Source organism: Heptranchias perlo, chromosome 2 (genome assembly GCF_035084215.1).
Source record: "Heptranchias perlo isolate sHepPer1 chromosome 2, sHepPer1.hap1, whole genome shotgun sequence".
In the NCBI taxonomy this organism is placed as follows: domain Eukaryota; kingdom Metazoa; phylum Chordata; class Chondrichthyes; order Hexanchiformes; family Hexanchidae; genus Heptranchias; species Heptranchias perlo.
The window spans coordinates 162,110,015-162,132,428 of NC_090326.1; the positions used below are offsets into that span (position 1 = coordinate 162,110,015).

Here is a 22,414-nt window from a genome sequence, read left to right on the forward strand (position 1 = left end):
TAGAACGTCACGTTTTGACGGCTCGAGTTTCCCCTTTTGCTGCGTTGTCGGGCTACAAGAAAGCGTCCACACTGAGGTGCGCCTTCCAGAGAGAGCGTTTCAACCACGCGAGGATGGAAGTTCAGCGATTAGTTGCTCTCCGAGGGCTCACGTCGGTTAAATGTACGGCCTGCCCAAAGGGGAACCCCCAAGCCCTACGAACCAGAAGGTCCTGGGTCACAACCCATGATACCTGGACTCCAAGGGTTAAATTACGAGGAGAGATGACACAAACTAGAGGTTGTATTCCATGGAATTTAGAAGATTAAGGGGTAGATTTGATCGAAGTTTTCAAGATATTAAGGGGAACCGATAGGGTAGATAGAGAGAAACTATTTCCGCTGGTTGAGGAGTCTAGGAAGTAGGGGACACAGTCTAAAAATTAGAGTCAGGACTTTCAGGGAGTGTGAAGTTAGGGAATTATTTCTACACGCAAAGGATGGTAGAAGTTTGGAACTCTCTTCCGCAAACGGGCAATTGATGCTAGCTCAATTATTAATTTTAAATCTGAGATTGATAGATTTTTGTTAACCAAAGGTATTAAAGGATATGGGGCTAAGGCGGGGGTATATGGAGGTTAGGTCACAGATCAGCCATGATCTCATTGAATGGCGGAACAGGCTCGAGGGGCTGAATGGCCTACTCCTGTCCCTACGTTCCTAAACTGGTTTTGTGGTCTCCAGCCGGGGGGGTGGGCGCTGCTGTTGGAGCCTGGCATTTGGCCTTGGCGCCTCTGGCCCAGCAGCGGGGAATCAGCCAGGTTGGGCCTGCTTCCTGGTTGCTGGACAGTGCAGGTGAGAACGGGATTGAGCTCGGCGGCGATGCCCCCACGGTCGACCAGGACGCACTGTTTAGTCTCCCGCGGCGGAGTACTGGAGGTTTCCCGGCCAACGAGACTTGAGATGGGGGGGGAGGTTGCTGATGGTCGAATTTATTGGGGGGGTTGGGGGGGGAGAGGGGAATCCAGCAAAAATACCAAACGTCTTTTCAATTTGTTGGTTCTGATTATGACTGATTTACAGCAACTGAAGGGTAAGATTCTGGTGAAGGGGAAGAGGCTGAATCACCTGGAGGACGACCAGGAGCAAGATGTGACCGATGAGGTATCTGACGAGGACGAGGCTGCCGAAATGGAGAATGAGCAGGTGAAAAAGGAATCAAAAGAAAAGGTGGGTAATTTCGCAGGTTCGTTCACTCACTCACTCCCCCTCACTCACTCACATCCCCTCACTCACTCACTCCCCCTCACTCACTCACTCCCCTCACTCACTCACTCCCCCTCACTCACTCATCCCCCTCACTCACTCACTCCCCTCACTCACTCACTCCCCTCACTCACTCACTCCCCCTCACTCACTCACTCCCCCTCACTCACTCACTCCCCCTCACTCCTCACTCCCCCCCCTCTCACTTCACTCCCACTCACTCCCCTCACTCACTCACTCCCCCTCACTCACTCACTCCCCTCACTCACGCACTCCCCCACTCACTCCCCTCACTCACTCACTCCCCTCACTCACTCACTCCCTCACTCACTCCACTCCCCTCACTCACTCACTCCCCCTCACTCACTCCCCTCACCTTACTCACTTCCCCCTCACTCACGCACTCCCCCTCACTCACGCACTCCCCCCTCACTCACGCACTCCCCCTCACTCACAGCACTCCCCCTCACTCACGCACTCCCCCTCACTCACGCACTCCCCCTCACTCACGCACTCCCCCATACTCACGCACTCCCCTCACTCCCCACTTCCCGCACTCCCTCATTTCACTCACTCCCCTCATTTCACTCACTCCCCTCATTTCACTCACTCCCCTCATTTCACTCACTCCCCTCATTTCACTCAACCGGGGCGCAGTGTTCAAGCCGAGGCCCGGCCAAGAGTGCTGACCAGCGGCCGCACCACAACCGCAGACATACAATAACAACAGTGTGCATTTATATAGCGCCTTTAACGTAGTAAAAACGTCCCAGGGCGCTTCACAGGAGCATAATCAGACAAAAATCTGACACCGAGCCACATAAGGAGATATTAGGGCAGGTGACCAAAAGCTTGGTCAAAGAGGTAGGTTGTTAGGGAGTGCCTTAAATGGGGAGCGAGAGGCAGAGAGGTTTAGGGAGGGAATTCCAGAGCTTAGGGCCGAGGCAGCTGAAAACATGGCCGCCATTGGCAGAGCGATGAAAATCAGGGATGCGCAGGAGGCCAAGAATTGGGAGGAGCGCAGAGATCTCGGAGGGTTGTAGGGCTGGGCCAGCTTCCAGAGGATCTCGGAGGGTTGTAGGGCTGGCCAGCTTCCAGAGATCGCGGAGGGTTGTAGGGCTGGGCCAGCTTCCAGAGATCTCGGAGGGTTGTAGGGCTGGAGGAGGTTACAGAGACCTCGGAGGGTTTGTAGGGCTGGAGGAGGTTACAGAGACCTCGGAGGGTTGTAGGGCTGGGCCAGCTTCCAGAGATTCTCGGAGGGTTGTAGGGCTGGAGGAGGTTACAGAGACCTCGGAGGGTTGTAGGGCTGGGCCAGCTTTCAGAGACCTCGGAGGGTTGTAGGGCTGCATGGGGCCTCGCTAGATGCGGCGCGGGGCACGGAATTAAGGCCGGGGGCTACTCTCCTGGCTTGGCGCCCACCAGGATGCCGTTTACGCGCCCCGGCGAGCACAGAATTCGCCGAAAGAAATTCTATTGAAGAAACTCAGCACGTTTTAACCCGTGTGGCTAAATGCCTCTTTACTCCAGATGAAGCTGTCCAAGGAGCTCTCGGACCTTGTCATCTACTGCAAGAGCGTCCACTTCCACGGGTTTGAAGATGCCATGCAGAACCAAGCCTTCTACGAGATGTCGTCCTTTGTGGAAAGCAAGTTCAATAAACTGGTGGAGGAATCGGGTAAGTCGGAGGGCTGGACTTTATCCAATCCAAGGCGTGCCACAGCATCCTTCATTGAACAAGAGGATTGGCACATGACTCCGTCACATGATGGGTTTAAAGAAAGTACTTGCATTTATATAGTGCCTTTCCACCACTTCAGGACGTCCCAAAGCACTTTACCGCCAATGAAGTACTTTTTGAAGTGTTGCAATGTAGGAAACCCGGCAGCCAATTTGTGCACAGCAAGATCCCACAAACAGCAATGTGGTAAATGATCAGATCATCTGTTTTTATTGATGATGGATGATTGGCCAGGACACCGGGGGAAACCCCCCCCGCCCCAGCTCTTATTCAAAATAGCGGCCATGCGATCTTTTACGTCCACCCGAGAGGGCAGACGGGGCATCGGTTTAACGCCTCATCTGAAAGACGTCTCCCCCGACAGTGCGGCGCTCCCTCAGTGCTGGTCCGGGGCGGGGGGGCGGGTGTGGGCCCAGATTACGCGCTCGAGTCTCTGGGGTGGGGCTCGAACCCACAGCCTTCTGTCTCAGAGGGGAGAGTGCAGCCCACTGAGCCTCAGTTGACACAGTGGGTTTGGCAGGTCGCTGATGGAAGGCGGTCTGGCCGAGGACGTTCCTCCGAGGAGCCTGTTTGAATGTTATCGCTTAACGAAACTAATGACTGTCCTTTCTTGCAGCCAAACCCTTTATTCAACTCAACGCTCGGCAACTGAGCCGGATTTATCCGGCGGGCAGAAGGACAGACTCCTCCAACTACAGTCCTGTCGACATGTGGAACTCGGGCTGTCAGATAGGTGAGGCACGTCTGACTTGTGTCCATGTAAAGCTCCTGCCACAGGCCACAGGCCCGTCCCCGGGCCCGGGGAGGAGTGGGTAGACTCGGCAGTGCAGGATTAGGGTTTGGCCAACTCTGGTTGAATTTATCCCATTGCGATTTCATCACATGACCTCCTGCCTCCAACCGGCACCCCCCCCCCCCCCTCCCCCATCGGCCGCCCGACGCGTGCACCCTCGAGGTGCCCCGCCTTCCCCACGGCCAGTCGGAAAGCGAAAAGGCTCTTTGTTACGCGACTGGATGTTTCTTGACTGTCAGTCAAACGGCCTTTTTTTCCCCCCAACTCCAATATTTTTTATAATTAATAAACAGAAGAAAAACGCACAAGTTTTTTTTTTAATGCCTCTGTAATCAGCCAGTGTCCTGGAGATTAATCTCCATCTCGGACCTGGGTTCGAATCCCAGGAGTTCCCTTTGGTGGCAGGCTGTATAAAAGGGCCCTCACATGAGCTGCAATCCAGCACTGCCCCCCTGCTAGGCACTAAATTGGCAAACTCAATCAGTGGAGGGCAACAGGCCGGCTGGTGTGGGAAATGTCTGACAGGGGTTCTGGAGTTGGGGTAGGGGCAGAGTACAGGGCGCTCTGCTCTCTATCTAACCTCTGACCTGAAAGTGCTCGATGTTGACACGGAACGGAACAGGTAGCAACGTCCCCAGCACTAACGGCCTTTGTCTTGAAGAGCATAAAATATTATTTTTTTAATGAGGGGCGACCTAATAGAGGTCTTCAAAATTATGAAGGGGTTCAATAGGGTCGACACAGAGAAGATGTTTTCACTTTTGGGAAGACCAAAACTGGGGGTCATTAATATAAGATAGTCGCTAATAAATCCAATAAGGAATTCAGGAGAAACTCACTCAATAGATGGCTGGTGTGGGAAATGTCAGACTGGTGCAGCAGGGGTTCTGGAGTCGGGGTAGGGACAGAGTACAAGGGTGCTCTGTATCTAAGCTCTGCTACAGCCGACCTGAAAGTGGAACTCGCTACCACAAGGAGTAGTTGAGGCGAATAGCATAGGTGCGTTTAAGGGGAAGCTAGATAAACACACGAGGGAGAAAGGAATAGAAGGATATGCAGATAAGGTTGGATGAAGTAAGGAGGGAGGAGACTCGTGTGGAGCATAAACACCGGCATAGACCAGTTGGGCCGAATGGCCTGTTCCTGTGCTGTAAATACGATGTCATTCGTTGGTAATTGGTAGTCAGTAACCAGAGGACGCAGATTTAAGGTGATCGGCAAAAGAGCCAGAGGCGACATGAGGAAACATTTTTTTACGCAGCGAGTTGTTATGATCTGGAATGCACGGCCTGAAAGGGCGGTGGAAGCAGAGTCAATAATAACTTTCAAAAGTTGCCCATCCCTAATTGACCTTGAGAAGGTGGATAATTAGATGACTAATTGGATAGCACCTTCAAAGAGCCAGCACAGGCACGATGGGCCGAATGGCCTCATTCTGTCCTGTACCTGCTGTGATACTATGAATATGTAAATGCACTGTACCCAAAAGCATAAGATAACCACCTCCTCTTTCTGCCACATGGAGTGGGTTTGTCAGTCCCCCATCCAGCTCCTGGTGGGTATGGGCCCACAGCTCAAAACTGTATATAATTGAGTACCGATTGCACTAAATTGGCTCACAATCCCACATTCCGCTTTGCCGGGCCAGCTATCCATCCCAAATCCTGGGCACAGGATCGTTTTAATATCCGGGATAGGCGGCCCATGACTGTGGAGGCGGGAGAGAGAGAGAGAGAGAGAGAGGGGGTAGGACCCATGGAGCAGGAAGGATTTCTGAGTAGCACCCTACCGCTCCAAGGTGTGGAGCCTGAGGCCCTTGTCGGGCTAATGATGAGTTACCAGAAAACATTGCAGGAGACAAAGGGTCACGTCCAACGGCAACTGATGGTGCTCAGTGGGTTCACACTAAACTCAACCAAGATCAGGTATCTCCTTTCGAGGCAACTCCTACATGAATGTGAACAGTGCCATTGAGTTATATTTGTCATAGTGAGCGCCCATGGGCTATTTGATAATGAAATAGGTGATTAACTAAACATTTCCCACCCTCTCTCTCTTCCTCCCTCCCACCCTCTCTCTCTTCCTCCCTCCCACCCTCTCTTTCTTCCTCCCTCCCTCCCACCCTCTCTCTCTTCCTCCCTCCCTCCCACCCTCTCTCTCTTCCTCCCTCCCTCCCTCCCACCCTCTCTCTCTTCCTCCCTCCCTCCCTCCCTCCCACCCTCTCTCTCTTCCTCCCTCCCTCCCTCCCTCCCACCCTCTCTCTCTTCCTCCCTCCCTCCCTCCCACCCTCTCTCTCTTCCTCCCTCCCTCCCACCCTCTCTCTCTTCCTCCCTCCCACCCTCCCTCCCTCCCTCCCACCCTCTCTCTCTTCCTCCCTCCCTCCCTCCCACCCTCTCTCTCTTCCTCCCTCCCTCCCTCCCTCCCACCCTCTCTCTCTTCCTCCCTCCCTCCCTCCCACCCTCTCTCTCTTCCTCCCTCCCTCCCTCCCACCCTCTCTCTCTTCCTCCCTCCCTCCCTCCCACCCTCTCTCTCTTCCTCCCTCCTTCCCTCCCACCCTCTCTCTCTTGCCCCTCTCTTCCCCTCTCCCCACCACACTATCTGCAGTGGCCCTAAACTTCCAGACCCCGGGTCAGGAGATGGACGTGAACCAGGGTAAATTTCTCGAGAATGGTTTATCCGGCTATAACCTAAAGCCAAAGTATCTGAGGGAGAAGAAGCTGAGCTTCGATCCAAAGAATGTTCAAAAGGGACCTTGGCTGAGCCAAAAGAAGCTCCACGTGATGGTAAGAGGGAGCAGCTTCGATTTAAACAGTGGGAGACTGAAATCTTTCTAACAGTTAATGTGACAGTGAATGGTGGCCACATAGACCGGAGTTATACTGCCACTCTGCTAGCTCCTATTTGCTTCTGAGATTCTGACGCTATTAATGTGGCTGTGCGGTCAGCTCTATCCATTGAGCAGTGATTCACAGTTACCCTGCCTCACGACACAGTACACCAAACAGGCATTCTACTGTGCAACCCAACACTGAGAAACCAGAGTCATACTGTTGTCTGCGACCTGCAGTTCGAATCTGAAGTCTGCCCCCCACCCCCCGCCCCCCGCAAGCTGTTGGAGCTTTCACTTTTCCTCCTCAAGAGCAGAGACATAAGAACATAAGAAATAGGAGCAGGAGTAGGCCAATCGGCCCCTCGAGCCTGCTCCGCCATTCAATAAGATCATGGCTGATCTGATCCTAACCTCAAACCTAAAGAACACAAGAAGTAGGAGCAGGACCCGGCCACTCAGCCCCTGGGCCCGCTCCGTCACCCACAGGGCCTTGACCGATCCGAACTCAGCTTCATGTCCAATTTCCTGCCCGCTCCCCGTAACCCCTAATTCCCTTTACTTCTAGGAAACTGTCTATTTCTGTCTTAAATTTATTTAATGATGTAGCTTCCACAGCTTCCTGGGGCAGCAAATTCCACAGACAAAACAAGCAACGCCACAGGCAGTGGATGGTTCACTGATTCAGAATTATGGGTCCCACAAATCCATAGACCATGACCACTGGTGCCCTCCGGAGCTGACCCCCACCAGAGCTTGCAGGGTCAATCTCAATTATGTGCTCAAGCCCTGGAGTGGGACTTAGAACCCCCCCCCCCCCGCCCCCGCCGACTCAGAGGCGAGGGTGCTACCATCGAGCCAAGGCTGACTCACTTTAGGCCTGAAGTGTCGCCAGTGATTGCGCGAGTCAGCGAGTTGTTTTTTTTTTCCCGCCTCTCACCTGGCCGCGATCCTCGACCAAAAGGAAACAGGTGGGCCGATGGCTCGGAGGGTTAACGCGGCCGCTCGCACTCGGTGCAGCGTTCGACCACGCAGACCAGGAAGGCCCCTGCGTCAGTGCTGAGCTAGCTGGTCTGAGTTGGGGGACACGCCGACAACGGGCCTCAGTTCCTGAGCTAAAGAGGAGAGAGGTCTCCTCAGAGCGGAGAGGGTTAAGGGGAGATTTGATAGAGGTGTTCAAAATCATGACAGATGAAATTTTGAGCTGTGAAGTGATGCATTTTGGTAGGAAGAATGAGGAGAGGCAATATAAACAAAATGGTACAGTTTTAAAGGAGGTGCAGGAACAGAGAGATCTGGGGGTGTACGTACACAAATCTTTGAAAGTGGCAGGACAAGTTGAGAGCATATGGGATCCTGGGCTTTATTAATAGAGGTATAGAGTACAAAAGCAAGGAAGTTATGCTAAACCTTTATAAAACACTGGTTAGGCCTCAGCTGCAGTATTGTGTTCAATTCTGGGCACCACACTTTAGGAAGGATGTCAAGGCCTTGGAGAGGGTGCAGAGGGGATTTACTAGAATGGTGCCAGGGATGAGGGACTTCAGTTATGTGGAGAGACTGGAGAAGCTGGGGTTGTTCTCCTTAGAGCAGAGAAGTTAAGGGGAGATTTGATAGAGGTGTTCAAAATCATGAAGGGTTTTAACAGAGTAAATAAGGAGAAACTGTTTCCAGTAGCAGAAGGGTCGGTAACCAGAGGACACAGATTTAAGGTGATCGGCAAAAGAGCCAGAGGTGACATGAGGAAACATTTTTTTACGCAGCGAGTTGTGATGATCTGGAATGCACGGCCTGACAGGGAATTGGATAAATACTTGAAGGGAAAAAATTTGCAGGGCTATGGGGAAAGAGCAGGGGAATGGGACTAATTGGATAGCTCTTTCAAAGAGCCAGCACAGGCACGATGGGCCGAATGGTGCTGTATCGTTCTATGATTCTATAATTGCCCGTAGTAATGGCTGTCGCGTGACTTCTTTGGGAGAGTGTGGTGCACGGATGCGAGGGGAGGGTACGCTCATGCTCTGTTGCTATGGCGCCCACCGCTCGGTGGCCTTTCGAGACTCTATTTCTAGGCTCATCAATAGTGGCCACTGGGAGAGTGTACAGGAGGTGAGGGCCACGGCCCGTGCGATAGAATGAGTCAGCGCCTTCAGGAGTCGAGAGCAAAAGGGGAAGAATGGCATAGGATGGGAGCTTGCTCCCAGGGCTCTGCCCATGGCCCCCAGGAGTTACACTAACCAGCCCCAGGAATGACTGCCCCTTTTGATTTTCCCTTTGTGCCTCAGAGGACGTGCTTGGCCTCACTGGGTGCTCCGTCACCATGCGACACCTCAGCTCACAAACTTAGCATGTGTTGGTGTGGTTGGCGTAAAGCCCACACCCTTCCATTGAGTGGCAACTGATCCTGCTCCCACAAGCCTGTACTCTCTCCCAGCATGTTCCCTTATCTCGAGTCCCACTGCATCTCCCGAGTCGCTGTTTGGGTATAAAGACCTCTAGGAGCACAGGAACAGGAGGAGGCCATTCAGCCCCTCAAGCCTGTTCCGCCATTCAATTAGATCATGGCTGATCTGTATCTTTAACTCCATCTACCCGCCTTGGTTCCAAAACCCTTCATACCATTCCTTACCTAACAAAAATCTAACAAGCGCAGTTTTGATATTTTCAATTGACCCCCAGCCTCAACAGCTGAGAATTTTAAAATCGAGGTGTTCCCAGGCTGGGAGGCGGTGTACGTCAGTGAGCACAGGGGGTAATGGGCGAACGGGACTCGGTGTGAGTCAGGATACGGGCAGCAGAGTTCAAGTTTATGGAGGGTGGCAGATGGGAGGCCGGCCAGGAGAGCATTGGAATAGTCCAGTCTAGAGGTAACAAAGGCATGGATGAGGGTTTTGCAGCAGATGAGCTGAGGCAGGGGCAGAGATGGGCGATGTTACGGAGGTGGAAGTAGACGGTCTTGGTGATGGAGCGGATCTGTGGTCGGAAACTCATCTCAGGGTCCAATAGGACGCGGGGACTGAAGACAATGACTTCGGTATTCCCAATATTTAGTTGGAGGAAATTTTTGCCCATCCAGTACTGGATGTCGGACAAGCAGTGTGACAAATGAGACAGAGGAGGGGTCAAGGGAGGTGGTGGTGAGGTAGAGCTGGATGTTGTATTCAAGGGAATACAAGCCTAGTCCATGCAACCTGTCCTCATAATTTAACCCTTTTAGCCCCATGCCAAGACTAAATGTTTTTTCAACTGGAGAAAATGAACTGAATATAACCAGTAATATCCCTGACTTATCGGTGAGAGAGGAGAGGTCTGCTGGGAGAGATTATGTAGAAACCCCATGGGTATGGAAATTACACTCTCCCTAGTTGGAACGGGTTAGGATGAAATTCCTCATTCGCTATTTCATCAAATCGTTAACTAACATTCAGCTACTGAGCACAGCAATTGCATTCAAAGGCGTTGCTAATTGTTCAAACTCCTCACTGGTTCCTGCTCACTGGTTCCTTGCGTCCCCGCAGGTTATCTCTGCCCAGCAGCTTCCAAAGTCGAACAGGATGAAGATTAGCTCAGTCGTGGATCCACTTGTGACGGTCGAAGTTTTTGGAGTCGACAATGACAATGACAAGAAAGAAACAGAGTACATTTCCAACAATGGTAAGGGTGGGGTCACAGTAACTACAGCACGGCTATGTACACTCAGGGCTAGACACAGACCCTTTATATACAGCACTGTACACTCAGGGCTAGACACAGACCCTTTATATACAGCACTGTACACTCAGGGCTAGACACGGACTCTTTATATACAGCACTGTACACTCAGGGCTAGACACGGACTCTTTATATACAGCACTGTACACTCAGGGCTAGACACAGACCCTTTATATACAGCACTGTACACTCAGGGCTAGACACAGACCCTTTATATACAGCACTGTACACTCAGGGCTAGACACAGACCCTTTATATACAGCACTGTACACTCAGGGCTAGACACAGACCCTTTATATACAGCACTGTACACTCAGGGCTAGACACAGACCCTTTATATACAGCACTGTACACTCAGGGCTAGACGCAGACCCTTTATATACAGCACTGTACACTCAGGGCTAGACGCAGACCCTTTATATACAGCACTGTACACTCAGGGCTAGACACAGACCCTTTATATACAGCACTGTACACTCAGGGCTAGACACAGACCTTTTATATACAGCACTGTACACTCAGGGCTAGACACAGACCCTTTATATACAGCACTGTACAGTCAGGGCTAGACACAGACCCTTTATATACAGCACTGTACACTCAGGGCTAGACACAGACCCTTTATATACAGCACTGTACACTCAGGGCTAGACACAGACCCTTTATATACAGCACTGTACACTCAGGGCTAGACACGGACCCTTTATATACAGCACTGTACACTCAGGGCTAGACACAGACCCTTTATATACAGCACTGTACACTCAGGGCTAGACACGGACCCTTTATATACAGCACTGTACACTCGGGGCTAGACACAGACCCTTTATATACAGCACTGTACACTCAGGGCTAGACACAGACTCTTTATATACAGCACTGTACACTCAGGGCTAGACACAGACTCTTTATATACAGCACTGTACAGTCAGGGCTAGACACAGACCCTTTATATACAGCACTGTACACTCAGGGCTAGACACAGACTCTTTATATACAGCACTGTACACTCAGGGCTAGACACAGACTCTTTATATACAGCACTGTACACTCAGGGCTAGACACGGACTCTTTATATACAGCACTGTACACTCAGGGCTAGACACGGACCCTTTATATACAGCACTGTACACTCAGGGCTAGACACAGACTCTTTATATACAGCACTGTACATTCAGGGCTAGACACAGACCCTTTATATACAGCACTGTACACTCAGGGCTAGACACAGACCCTTTATATACAGCACTGTACAGTCAGGGCTAGACACAGACCCTTTATATACAGCACTGTACACTCAGGGCTAGACACGGACCCTTTATATACAGCACTGTACACTCAGGGCTAGACACAGACCCTTTATATACAGCACTGTACACTCAGGGCTAGACACAGACTCTTTATATACAGCACTGTACACTCAGGGCTAGACACAGACCCTTTATATACAGCACTGTACACTCAGGGCTAGACACAGACCCTTTATATACAGCACTGTACACTCAGGGCTAGACACAGACCCTTTATATACAGCACTGTACAGTCAGGGCTAGACACAGACCCTTTATATACAGCACTGTACACTCAGGGCTAGACACGGACCCTTTATATACAGCACTGTACACTCAGGGCTAGACACAGACCCTTTATATACAGCACTGTACACTCAGGGCTAGACACGGACTCTTTATATACAGCACTGTACACTCAGGGCTAGACACGGACCCTTTATATACAGCACTGTACACTCAGGGCTAGACACGGACCCTTTATATACAGCACTGTACACTCAGGGCTAGACACAGACCCTTTATATACAGCACTGTACACTCAGGGCTAGACACAGACTCTTTATATACAGCACTGTACATTCAGGGCTAGACACAGACCCTTTATATACAGCACTGTACACTCAGGGCTAGACACAGACCCTTTATATACAGCACTGTACAGTCAGGGCTAGACACAGACCCTTTATATACAGCACTGTACACTCAGGGCTAGACACGGACCCTTTATATACAGCACTGTACACTCAGGGCTAGACACAGACCCTTTATATACAGCACTGTACACTCAGGGCTAGACACAGACTCTTTATATACAGCACTGTACACTCAGGGCTAGACACAGACCCTTTATATACAGCACTGTACACTCAGGGCTAGACACAGACCCTTTATATACAGCACTGTACACTCGGCTAGACACAGACCCTTTATATACAGCACTGTACACTCAGGGCTAGACACAGACTCTTTATATACAGCACTGTACACTCAGGGCTAGACACAGACCCTTTATATACAGCACTGTACACTCAGGGCTAGACACAGACCCTTTATATACAGCACTGTACACTCGGCTAGACACAGACCCTTTATATACAGCACTGTACACTCAGGGCTAGACACAGACACGTATCTATGTATCTATATATATATATAAATATGGGTGGGCATGTCGATGAGCCTCTGCACTGTTTCAGAGCAAGGCCCTGAAGGGTTACCCACTATTTACTTAGTGCTTCTGGACACTTAATTCGTTCTCAGGATGTGGGCATCGCTGGCAAGGCCAGCATTTATTGCCTGACCCTAGTTGCCCTGTACAACTGAGTGTTGTCGCTAGATTATTTCAGCGGGCAGTTAAGAGTCCCACGTTGGTGTGGAACGGGAGTCACACAATAAGCCAGACCGGGTAATGACGGCAGGTTTCCTTCCCTAAAGGACATTCGTGAACCGGTTGGGTTTTTACCACAATCCGACACCTTACGCTCACTTTTACTGATCCTAGCTTTTCATTTCTGGATTTTTGGGTTTTTTTTGTTTAACTGAATTCAAATTCCCGACCCACCACGGTGGGATTTGAACTCACGTTCTCTGGGTATCATAACCGCTACACGACCGGACACTGAACCACTTTGATTTTTTTTTTAATCGTTTCAGGGTTCAACCCCATGTGGAATGATACCTTCCAGTTCAATGTGTCCGTCCCCGAACTGACTCTCGTTCGATTTCTGGTCCAGGATTACGACCTGTCCTCCAAAAATGACTTCATCGGACAGTTCACGCTGCCGTTCACCAGCCTGAAACTAGGTAATGTATTGCTGCTCGTACTGGGCCCCCTCTTAGGAAGGAAGAACATAGGAGGCCATTCAGCCCCTCGAGCCTGTTCCGCCACTCAATTAGATCATGGCTGATCTGTATCTTAATTCCATCTTACCTTGGTTCTGTAACCCTTAATACTCTTGCCTAACAAAAATCGATCAATCTCAGTTTTTAAATTTTCAATTGACCCCCAGCCTCGACAGCTTTTTAGGGGGGAGAGAGTTCCAGATTTCCACTATCTTGGAAAAGAACTTGGAGCATGAGGGGGGAGGATCCAGTTGTCGTGGTCCATGTAGGAACCAAGGACATAGGTAGAACTAGGAATGAGGTTCTGCTGAGACAGTTTGAGGAGATAGGGTCCAAATTAATAAGCAGAATTCAAAGGTAATGATCTGTGGATTACTACCTGAGCCACACGCAAATTGGCATCGGGACAAACAGATCAGAGAGTTAAATGCGTGGCTCAAAGAGTGTTGTGGGAGACAGGGGTTTTGATTCATGGGGCACTGGCACCAGTACTGGGGAAAGAGGGAGCTGTTCCGTTGGGACGGGCTCCACTTAAACCGGGCTGGGACCAGCGTCCTGGCCAATCGAATAACTGGGCTGTAGATAGGGCTTTAAACTAAAAAATGGGGTGGGGGGAGGGGTCAGGTGAAGGTAAATTTAGAAATCTAATGAGAAAAGTCAAGGCGTAGTGATTTGGGTAAAGATAAGCAGAGTGTGGCAGGAAACATTGAAACATAGAAAATAGGAGCAAGAGTAGGCCATTCGGCCCTTCGGGCCTGCTCTGCCATTCAAAATGATCATGGCTGATCGTCTAACTCAGTACCCTGTTCCCGCTTTTTCCCCATATCCCTTGATCCCTTGATCCCTTTAGCATTAAGAAAGATATCTATCTCCTTCTTGAATACATCCAATGATTTGGCCTCCACTGCCTTCTGTGGTAGAGAATTCCACAGGTTCACCACCCTCTGAGTGAAGAAATTTCTCCTCATCTTGGTTCTAAATTGCATACCCCGTATCCTGAGACTGTGACCCCTGGTTCTGGACTCCCCAGCCACCGGGAACATCCCCCCTGCATCTAGTCTGTCTAGTCCTGTTAGAATTTTATATGTTTCGATGAGATCACCTCTCATTTTTCTAAACTCCAGTGACTATAGGCCTAGACGACCCAATCTCTCCTCATACGTCAGTCCTGCCATCCCAGGAATCAGCCTGGTAAACCTTTGTTGCACTCCCTCCATGGCAAGGACATCCTTCCTCAAATAAGGAGACCAAAACTGCAGACAATACTCCAGGTGTGGTCTCACCAAGGCCCTGTATAACTGCAGTAAGACATCCCTGCTCCTGTACTCAAATCCTCTTGCACTGAAGGCCAACATACCATTCGCCTTCCCAACTGCTTGCTGCACCTGAATGCTCGCTTTCAGTGACTGGTGTACAAGGACACCCAGGTCTCGTTGCACCTCCCCTTTTCCCAATCAGTCACCATTCAGATAATCTGCCTTTCTGTTTTTACAACCAAAGTGGATAACCTCACATTTATCCACGTTATACTGCATCTGCCATGTTCTTGCCCACTCACCCTCTAAATCACATTGGAGCCTCTTTGCATCCTCCTCACAGCTTACATTCCACCCCAGCTTTGTGTCGTCTGCAAACTTGGAAATGTTACATTTAGTTCCCTCATCCAAATCATTGATATATATTGTGAATAGCTGGGGCCCAAGCACTGATCCCTTTTTTTTTATTCGTTCATGGGATTTGGGTGTCGCTGGCAAGGCCAGCATTTATTGCCCATCCCTAATTGCCCTTGAGAAGGTGGTGGTGAGCCGCCTTCTTAAACCGCTGCAGTCCGTGTGTTGAAGGTTCTCCCACAGTGCTGTTAGGAAGGGAGTTCCAGGATTTTGACCCAGCGATGACAAAGGAACGGCGATATATTTCCAAGTCGGGATGGTGTGTGACTTGGAGGGGAATGTGCAGGTGGTGTTGTTCCCATGTGCCTGCTGCTCTTGTCCTTCTAGGCGGTAGAGGTCGCGGGTTTGGGAGGTGCTGTCGAAGAAGCCTTGGCGAGTTGCTGCAGTGCATCCTGTGGATGGTACACACTGCAGCCACTGTGCGCCAGTGGTGAAGGGAGTGAATGTTTCGGGTGGTTGATGGGGTACCAATCAAGCGGGCTGCTTTGTCCTGGATGGTGTCGAACTTCTTGAGTGTTGTTGGAGCTGCACTCATCCAGGCAAGTGGAGAGTATTCCATCAGACTCCTGACTTGTGCCTTGTAGATGGTGGAAAGCCTTTGGGGAGTCAGGAGGTGAGTCCCTCGCCACAGAATACCCAGCCTTTGACCTGCTCTTGTAGCCACAGTATTTATATGGCTGGTCCAGTTAAGTTTCTGGTCAATGGTGACCCCCAGGATGTTGATGGTGGGGGATTCGGCGATGGTAATGCCGTTGATTGTCAAAGGGAGGTGGTTAATCTCTCTCTTGGAGATGGTCATTGCCTGGCACTTGTCTGGCGCGAATGTTACTTGCCACTTATGAGTCCAAGCCTGGATGTTGTCCAGGTCTTGCTGCATGCGGGCTCAGACTGCTTCATTATTTGAGGGGTTGCGAATGGAACTGAACACTGTGCAATCATTAGCGAACATCCCCATTTCTGACCTTATGCGGTACCCCACTAGTCACTGCCTGCCACCTGGAAAAAGACCCGTTTATTCCTACTCTCTGTTTCCTGTCTGTCAACCAATTCTCAATCAGTGCCAGTATATTCCCCCCAATCCCATGTGCTTTAATTTTGCACACTAACCTCTTGTGTGGGACCTTAACAGAAGCCTTCTCAAAATCCAAATACACCACATCCACTGGTTCTCCCCTATCTATTCTACTAGTTACATCCTCAAAAAACTCCAGTAGATTTATTAAGCATGATTTCGCTTTCATAAACCCATGCTGACTATGTCCAATCCTGTTAATGCCCTCCAAGAGAGGAAGGGACAGGGAGTTTACCAATAATAGTGCATCAGCAAATAATGTTAAAGTGGGAAAAAATGGTAAAAAGTCAAAATTAAAGGCTCTTTATCTGAACGCATGGAACATTTGTAACAAGATAGATGAATTAGTTGCCCAAATAGACATAAATAGGTTTGATCTAGTAGCCATTACAGATACATGGTTGCAAAGTGACCAAGGTTGGGAACTAAATATTCCAGGATACATGATGTTTAGAAAAGACAGGCAGAATGGTAAAGGAGGGGGAGTAGCCCTAATAATAAAGGATGACATAAGGACAGTGGTGAGAAAGGATCTTGGCTTGGAAGATCAGGAAGCAGAATCAGTATGGGTGGAAATAAGAAATATCAAGGGGCAGAAAACACTGGTGGGAGTAGTTTATAGGCCCCCTAATAGTAGCTATACCGTTGGACAGAGTAATAATCATGAAATAATAGGAGCTTGTAACAAAGGTAATGCAGTAATCGTGGGGGACTTTAATCTTCATATAGACTGGGCAAATCAAATTGGCAAAGGTAGTTTGGAGAACGAGTTCATGGAATGTATTTGAGATGGTTTCCTAGAGCAATACATCATTGAACCAACCAGGGAACAGGCTATTTTAGATCTTGTATTGTGTAATGAGACGGGGTTAATTAATAATCTCACAGTAAGAGATCCTCCGGGGAAGAGTGATCATAATTTGATAACATTTCAAATTGAGTTCAAGAGTTATGTACTTAAGTCAGAAACTAGAGACTTAAACTTAAATAAAGCCAATTACATTGGTATGAGGGGCGAGTTGGCTAAGGTAGATTGGGAAATTAAATTAAAGGGTTTGACGGTTGAAAAGCAATGGCAAACATTTAAAGAAATATTTCAATATTCTCAACAAGTATACATTCCATTGAGAAATAAAAACTCCACGGGATAAGTGATCCACCAGTGGCTAACTGAAGAAGTTAAGGACAGTATTAGATTGAAAGAAGAGGCCTATAATGTTGCCAAGAAGAGTAATAAGCCTGTGGATTGGGAGAGTTTTAGAAACCAACAAAGGACGACCAAAACATTGACAAAAAGGGAAAAAATAGAAAATGAAAGTAAACTAGCAAGAAATATAAAAAAGGATTGTAAGAGCTTCTACAAGTATGTAAAAAGGAAGAGAGTAACAAAAGTAAACGTTGGTCCCTTAGAGGCTGAGACAGGAGAAATTATAATGGGGAATCAGGAAATGGCAGATGTGTTAAACAAATATTTTGTATCTGTCTTCACAGTAGAAGACACAAAAAACATACCAAAAATAGTGGGGAACCAAGGGTCTAATGGGAGTGAGGAACTTAAAGTAATTAATATCAGTAGAGAAAAAGTACTTGAGAAACTAATGGGACTAAAAGCTGATAAATCCCCTGGACCTGATGATCTCCATCCTAGTGTTCTAAAAGAGGTGGCTGCAGAGATAGTGGATGCATTGGTTATGATCTTCTAGAATTCCCTAGATTCTAGAACGGTCCCAGTGGATTGGAAGGTAGCAAATGTGACCCCGCTATTCAAGAAAGGAGGGAGAGAGAAAACAGGGAACTACAGGCCAGTTAGCCTGACATCAGTCATCGGGAAAATGCTTGAATCCATTATTAGACTGGGATAACAATAATAATATAAGGGGCACAGAGGGGGAGGAATTTTTGAAGTGTGTTCAGGAGAACTTTCTTGTCCAGTACGTTTCCAGCCCAACGAGGAAGGAGGCTTTGCTGGACTTGGTTTTAGGGAATGAGGCGGGCCAAGTGGAGCAAGTGTCAGTGGGAGAGCATTTAGGGAGCAGAGATCATAGTATCATAAGGTTTAGACCAGCAATAGAAAAGGACACGGACCACTCTAAAGTAAAAATACTCAATTGGAGGGGGGCCAATTTCAGTAGGATGAGAACAGATCTGGCCCAGGTAAACTGGAATCAAAGATTGGCAGGCAAAACTGTAATTGAACAATGGGCGGCCTTTAAGGAGGAGATGGTTCGGACTCGATGGGCCGAAAGGCCTCCTTCCGTGCTGTAACCATTCTATGATTCTATGATTAAGGAAGTGATAACAGGGCACTTAGAAAATTATAATATGATTAGGCAGAGTCAACATGGTTTTATGAAAGTGGATGTAGTATATTTGGATTTTCAAAAGGCATTCGATAAGGTGCCACATAAAAGGTTGTTACACAAGATGAGGGCTCATGGGGTTGGGGGTAATATATTAGCATGGATAGAGGATTGGTTAAAGGACAGAAAACAGAGAGTAGGAATAAATGGGTCATTCTCAGGTTGGCAGGTTGTAACTAGTGGGGTGCCACAAGGATCAGTGCTTGGGCCTCAGCTATTTACAGCCTTTATTAATGACTTAGATGAAAGGACCGAGTGTAATGTATCCAAGTTTGCTGATGATACAAAGCTAGGTGGGAAAGTAAGCCGTGAGGAGGACAAAGGGATATAGACAGATTATGTGAGTGGGCAAGAAGGTGGCAGATGGAATGTAATGTGGAGAAATGTGAGGTTATTCACTTTGGTAAGAAGAATAGAAAAACAGAATATTTTTTAAATTGTGAGAAACTATTAAATGTTGGTGTTCTGAGAGACTTGGGTGTCCTTGTACAAGAAACAGAAAAAGTTAGCAAGCGTGTACAGCAAGCAAATAGGAAAGCAAATGGAATGTTGGCCTTTATTGCAAGGGGGTTGGAGTACAAGAGTAAGGAAGTCTTATTACAATTGTACAGGGCCTTGGTGAGAGCTCAGCTGGAGTACTGTGTACAGTTTTGGTCTCCTTACCTAAGGAAAGATATACTTGCCTTAGAGGCAGTGCAGCGAAGGTTCACTAGATTGATTCCTGGGATGAGGGTTGTCCTATGAGGAGAGGTTGAGTAGAATGGGCCTATACTCTCTGGAGTTTAGAAGAAGGAGAGGTGATCTCATTGATAAGATTCTGAGGGGGCTTGACAGGGTAGATGCTGAGAGATTGTTTCCCATGTCTGGAGAGTCTAGAACTAGGGGGCATAGTCTCAGGATAAGGGGTCGGCCATTTAAGACTGAAATGAGGAGGAATTTCTTCACTCAGAGGGTTGTGAATCTTTGGAATTCTCTACCCCAGAGGGTTGTGGATACTGAGTCGTTGGGTATATTCAAAGCTGAGATAGATAGATTACTGGAATCTAGGGGAATCAAGGGATATGGGGATCGGGCAGGAAAGTGGAGTTAAGGTCGAAGATCAGCCATGATCTTATTGAATGGCGGAGCAGGCTCGAGGGACCAAATGGCCTACTCCTGCTCCTATTTCTTATATTCTTACCCTTTGTGTGAAGAAGTGCTTCCTGACATCACCCCTGAATGGCCTCACTCTGATTTTAAGGTTATGTCCCCCCACCCTTGTTCTGGACTCCCCCTACCAGAGGAAATACTTTCTCTCTATCTACCCTATCAAATCCTTTAATCGTCGAAAACACCTTATTTAGATCCCCCCTCAATCTTCTATACTTGAGAGGATACCAGCCTAGTCTATGCAACCTTAAAAATCGGCTTGCCCTGACCCTGTGAAGCCGTACACTCAATGCCACCCTCTGTGGATCGCTAACTCCCAGCTCTGCAGGGAGCGAGGCCCTCTCATGTTCTCTTATTGCACTGTAGGATTTACCTGCTCTCATGACCAAACAGGGCCCGTTTATTTCATCACTATCCCACCTGCATCCTCTGCTAATACAAGACAGGAGGGCCGAGCAAAGTGGGAGCCATTCTGAAACAGGTCTGAAATTCCGCCCCCCCGCCACCCCAAAATTATTTTCAGCTTCATTGAATCTTACAACACGGAAGGAGGCCGTTTGGCCCATCGTGCCTGTGCTGGCTCTTTGTAAGGACTATCTAATTAGTCCCATTCCCCGCTCTTTTCCCCCAAACCGCTGCAAATTTTTCCTTTTCAACTATTTATCCAATTCCCTTTTGAAAGTTATTATTGAATCTGCTTCCACCGCCCTTTCAGGCAGTGCATTCCAGATCATTACAACTCGCTGCGTTAAAAAAAAAGTGTTTCCTCGTGTCACCTCTGGCTCTTTTGCCAATTACCTTAAAAATTATCCTGCTGGCTCATTGGAGAGTTGACCCGTTCCAGTGCGGAGCTTTGGCGGCCCGGGAGGTCTGCACCGGGATAACCTGATCTCAACCAAGGTTATTGGTCGCAGCATTCGGTGACCCCTGCCCCCCGCAGAGAGCGGGGAACCGGGATTCTGGGGTCCAGTGACTCGGCTGACGAGTGCGCGCCTGTGATCGCTGGGCGGGGGCGGGGCTCGGCTGTGATGCCCCTGATGGTTGAGCAGCCTATCAGCAATCACGGTCACGAAGGGCAGAGCCACTCGGGCAAAGGTACGGAGGAACCTGAAGGGGAGAGGGTAGGGAGGGGGTGAAGGTGAAGGGGAAGGGGGGTGAAGGGGAGAGGGAGGAGGGGGTGAAGGGGAGAGGGAGGAGGGGGTGAAGGGGAGAGGGAGGAGGGGGTGAAGGGGAGAGGGAGGAGGGGGTGAAGGGGAGAGGGAGGAGGGGGTGAAGGGGAGAGGGAGGAGGGGGTGAAGGGGAGAGGGAGGAGGGGGTGAAGGTGAAGGGGAAGGGGGGTGAAGGGGAGAGGGAGGAGGGGGTGAAGGGGAGAGGGAGGAGGGGGTGAAGGGGAGAGGGAGGAGGGGGTGAAGGGGAGAGGGAGGAGGGGGTGAAGGGGAGACGGTAGTGAAGGGGAGAGGGAGGAGGGGGTGAAGGGGAAGGGGGGTGAAGGGGAGACGGTAGGGAAGGGGTGAAGGGGAAGGGGGGTGAAGGGGAGACGGTAGGGGGAGTGAAGGGGAGACGGTAGGGGAGGGTTGAAGGGGAGAGGGAGGAGGGGGTGAAGGGGAGACGGTAGGGAAGGGGGGTGAAGGGGAGAGGGGGTGAAGGGGAGAGGGAGGAGGGGCTGAAGGGGAGAGGGAGGAGGGGGTGAAGGGGAAGGGGGTGAAGGGGAGACGGTAGGGGAGGGTTGAAGGGGAGAGGGAGGAGGATAGGGGAGGTGTTGGTGCGGGTAGAAGGGGGTGAAGTGGAGACGAGGGGGATGATGGGGGAGGGGGATGATGGGGGAGGGGGTGGTGAAAGGGGAGAAGGAGGATGGGGGGAGGGGAGAGGCTCTGTTCACATCCAAGAACCTTCCAGCGATGAATAAGTGAGGGTGAGTTGGCGAACGCGGTTAACGTGTTTGGTTATTCTGGGGTGGTGACGGCCCTTTTTTGTCTTTGTTCACCGACCGCAGGCTATCGGCACATTCACCTGCTGACTGAGAATGGAGACCACCTGCCCTCTGCCTCCCTCTTCGTTCACATCATGATCGAGGACAAGTAAACCTTCGCCGCTTCTGCCTCTTCCCGACAGGCCGACACTCGAACAGAAGCGGACAGCCACTGACCGGAGGGAGAGGGAGAGAGGGGTGAGGGAGGGAGAAAGAGAGAGAGGGGGGGAGGGAGGGCATGGAGGAGACATTTTGATTGCGTGACGCATGTTTTTATAAAAATTTTCCCAGAGGAACAGTGGGAGGTTTCGTTGCTGCTGCTTGTTTCGAGTTTCCTGGTCAAATACACTTTCTGCCCTTTGTAACTTTTTAAAAAAAAATGTCCCCACATATTTCACTGTACCTCTAATCTGGGAACCGAGAGAGAGGGAGAGAGGGAGAGACGTTGTCTTCACTCACCAAATATCACCTGATTGGTTGGCGGATGTTCTCACTGTCGATAACTTTATTAAAACAACTCACTTCACCCCGTCACTTGTCCTAACTTTTTGTAAAAGGAATAAAGAACTTTCATTTATATAGCGCCTTGCACGACCGCAGGATTCCCAAAGCGCTTGTACAGCCAATGAAGTACTTTTTGAAGCGTAGTCACTGTTGTAATGTAGGAAACACGGACAATTAGCGCACAGCAAGATCCCACAAACAGCAATGTGATACTGACCAGATCATCTGCTTAAGTGATGTTGG

General features: G+C 49.6%; 1 protein-coding gene across 2 annotated transcripts in view; it reads left to right on the forward strand.

Annotated features, from left to right (window-relative positions):
• The window catches only part of plcd1a (phospholipase C, delta 1a), a 137,662-nt gene extending 115,469 nt beyond the window's left edge, over positions 1-22,193 (forward strand). For both annotated transcript variants that reach the window (XM_067968351.1, XM_067968348.1), the window contains exons 9-15: positions 1,062-1,208; positions 2,772-2,919; positions 3,599-3,715; positions 6,380-6,558; positions 10,121-10,256; positions 13,259-13,408; positions 21,692-22,193. In XM_067968351.1, coding sequence (XP_067824452.1) covers positions 1,062-1,208; positions 2,772-2,919; positions 3,599-3,715; positions 6,380-6,558; positions 10,121-10,256; positions 13,259-13,408; positions 21,692-21,780 — 966 coding nt within the window. In that variant the 3' untranslated portion in view covers positions 21,781-22,193. The remainder of the gene's footprint in view (positions 1-1,061; positions 1,209-2,771; positions 2,920-3,598; positions 3,716-6,379; positions 6,559-10,120; positions 10,257-13,258; positions 13,409-21,691) is intronic.
• Positions 22,194-22,414: the final 221 nt, after the last annotated feature.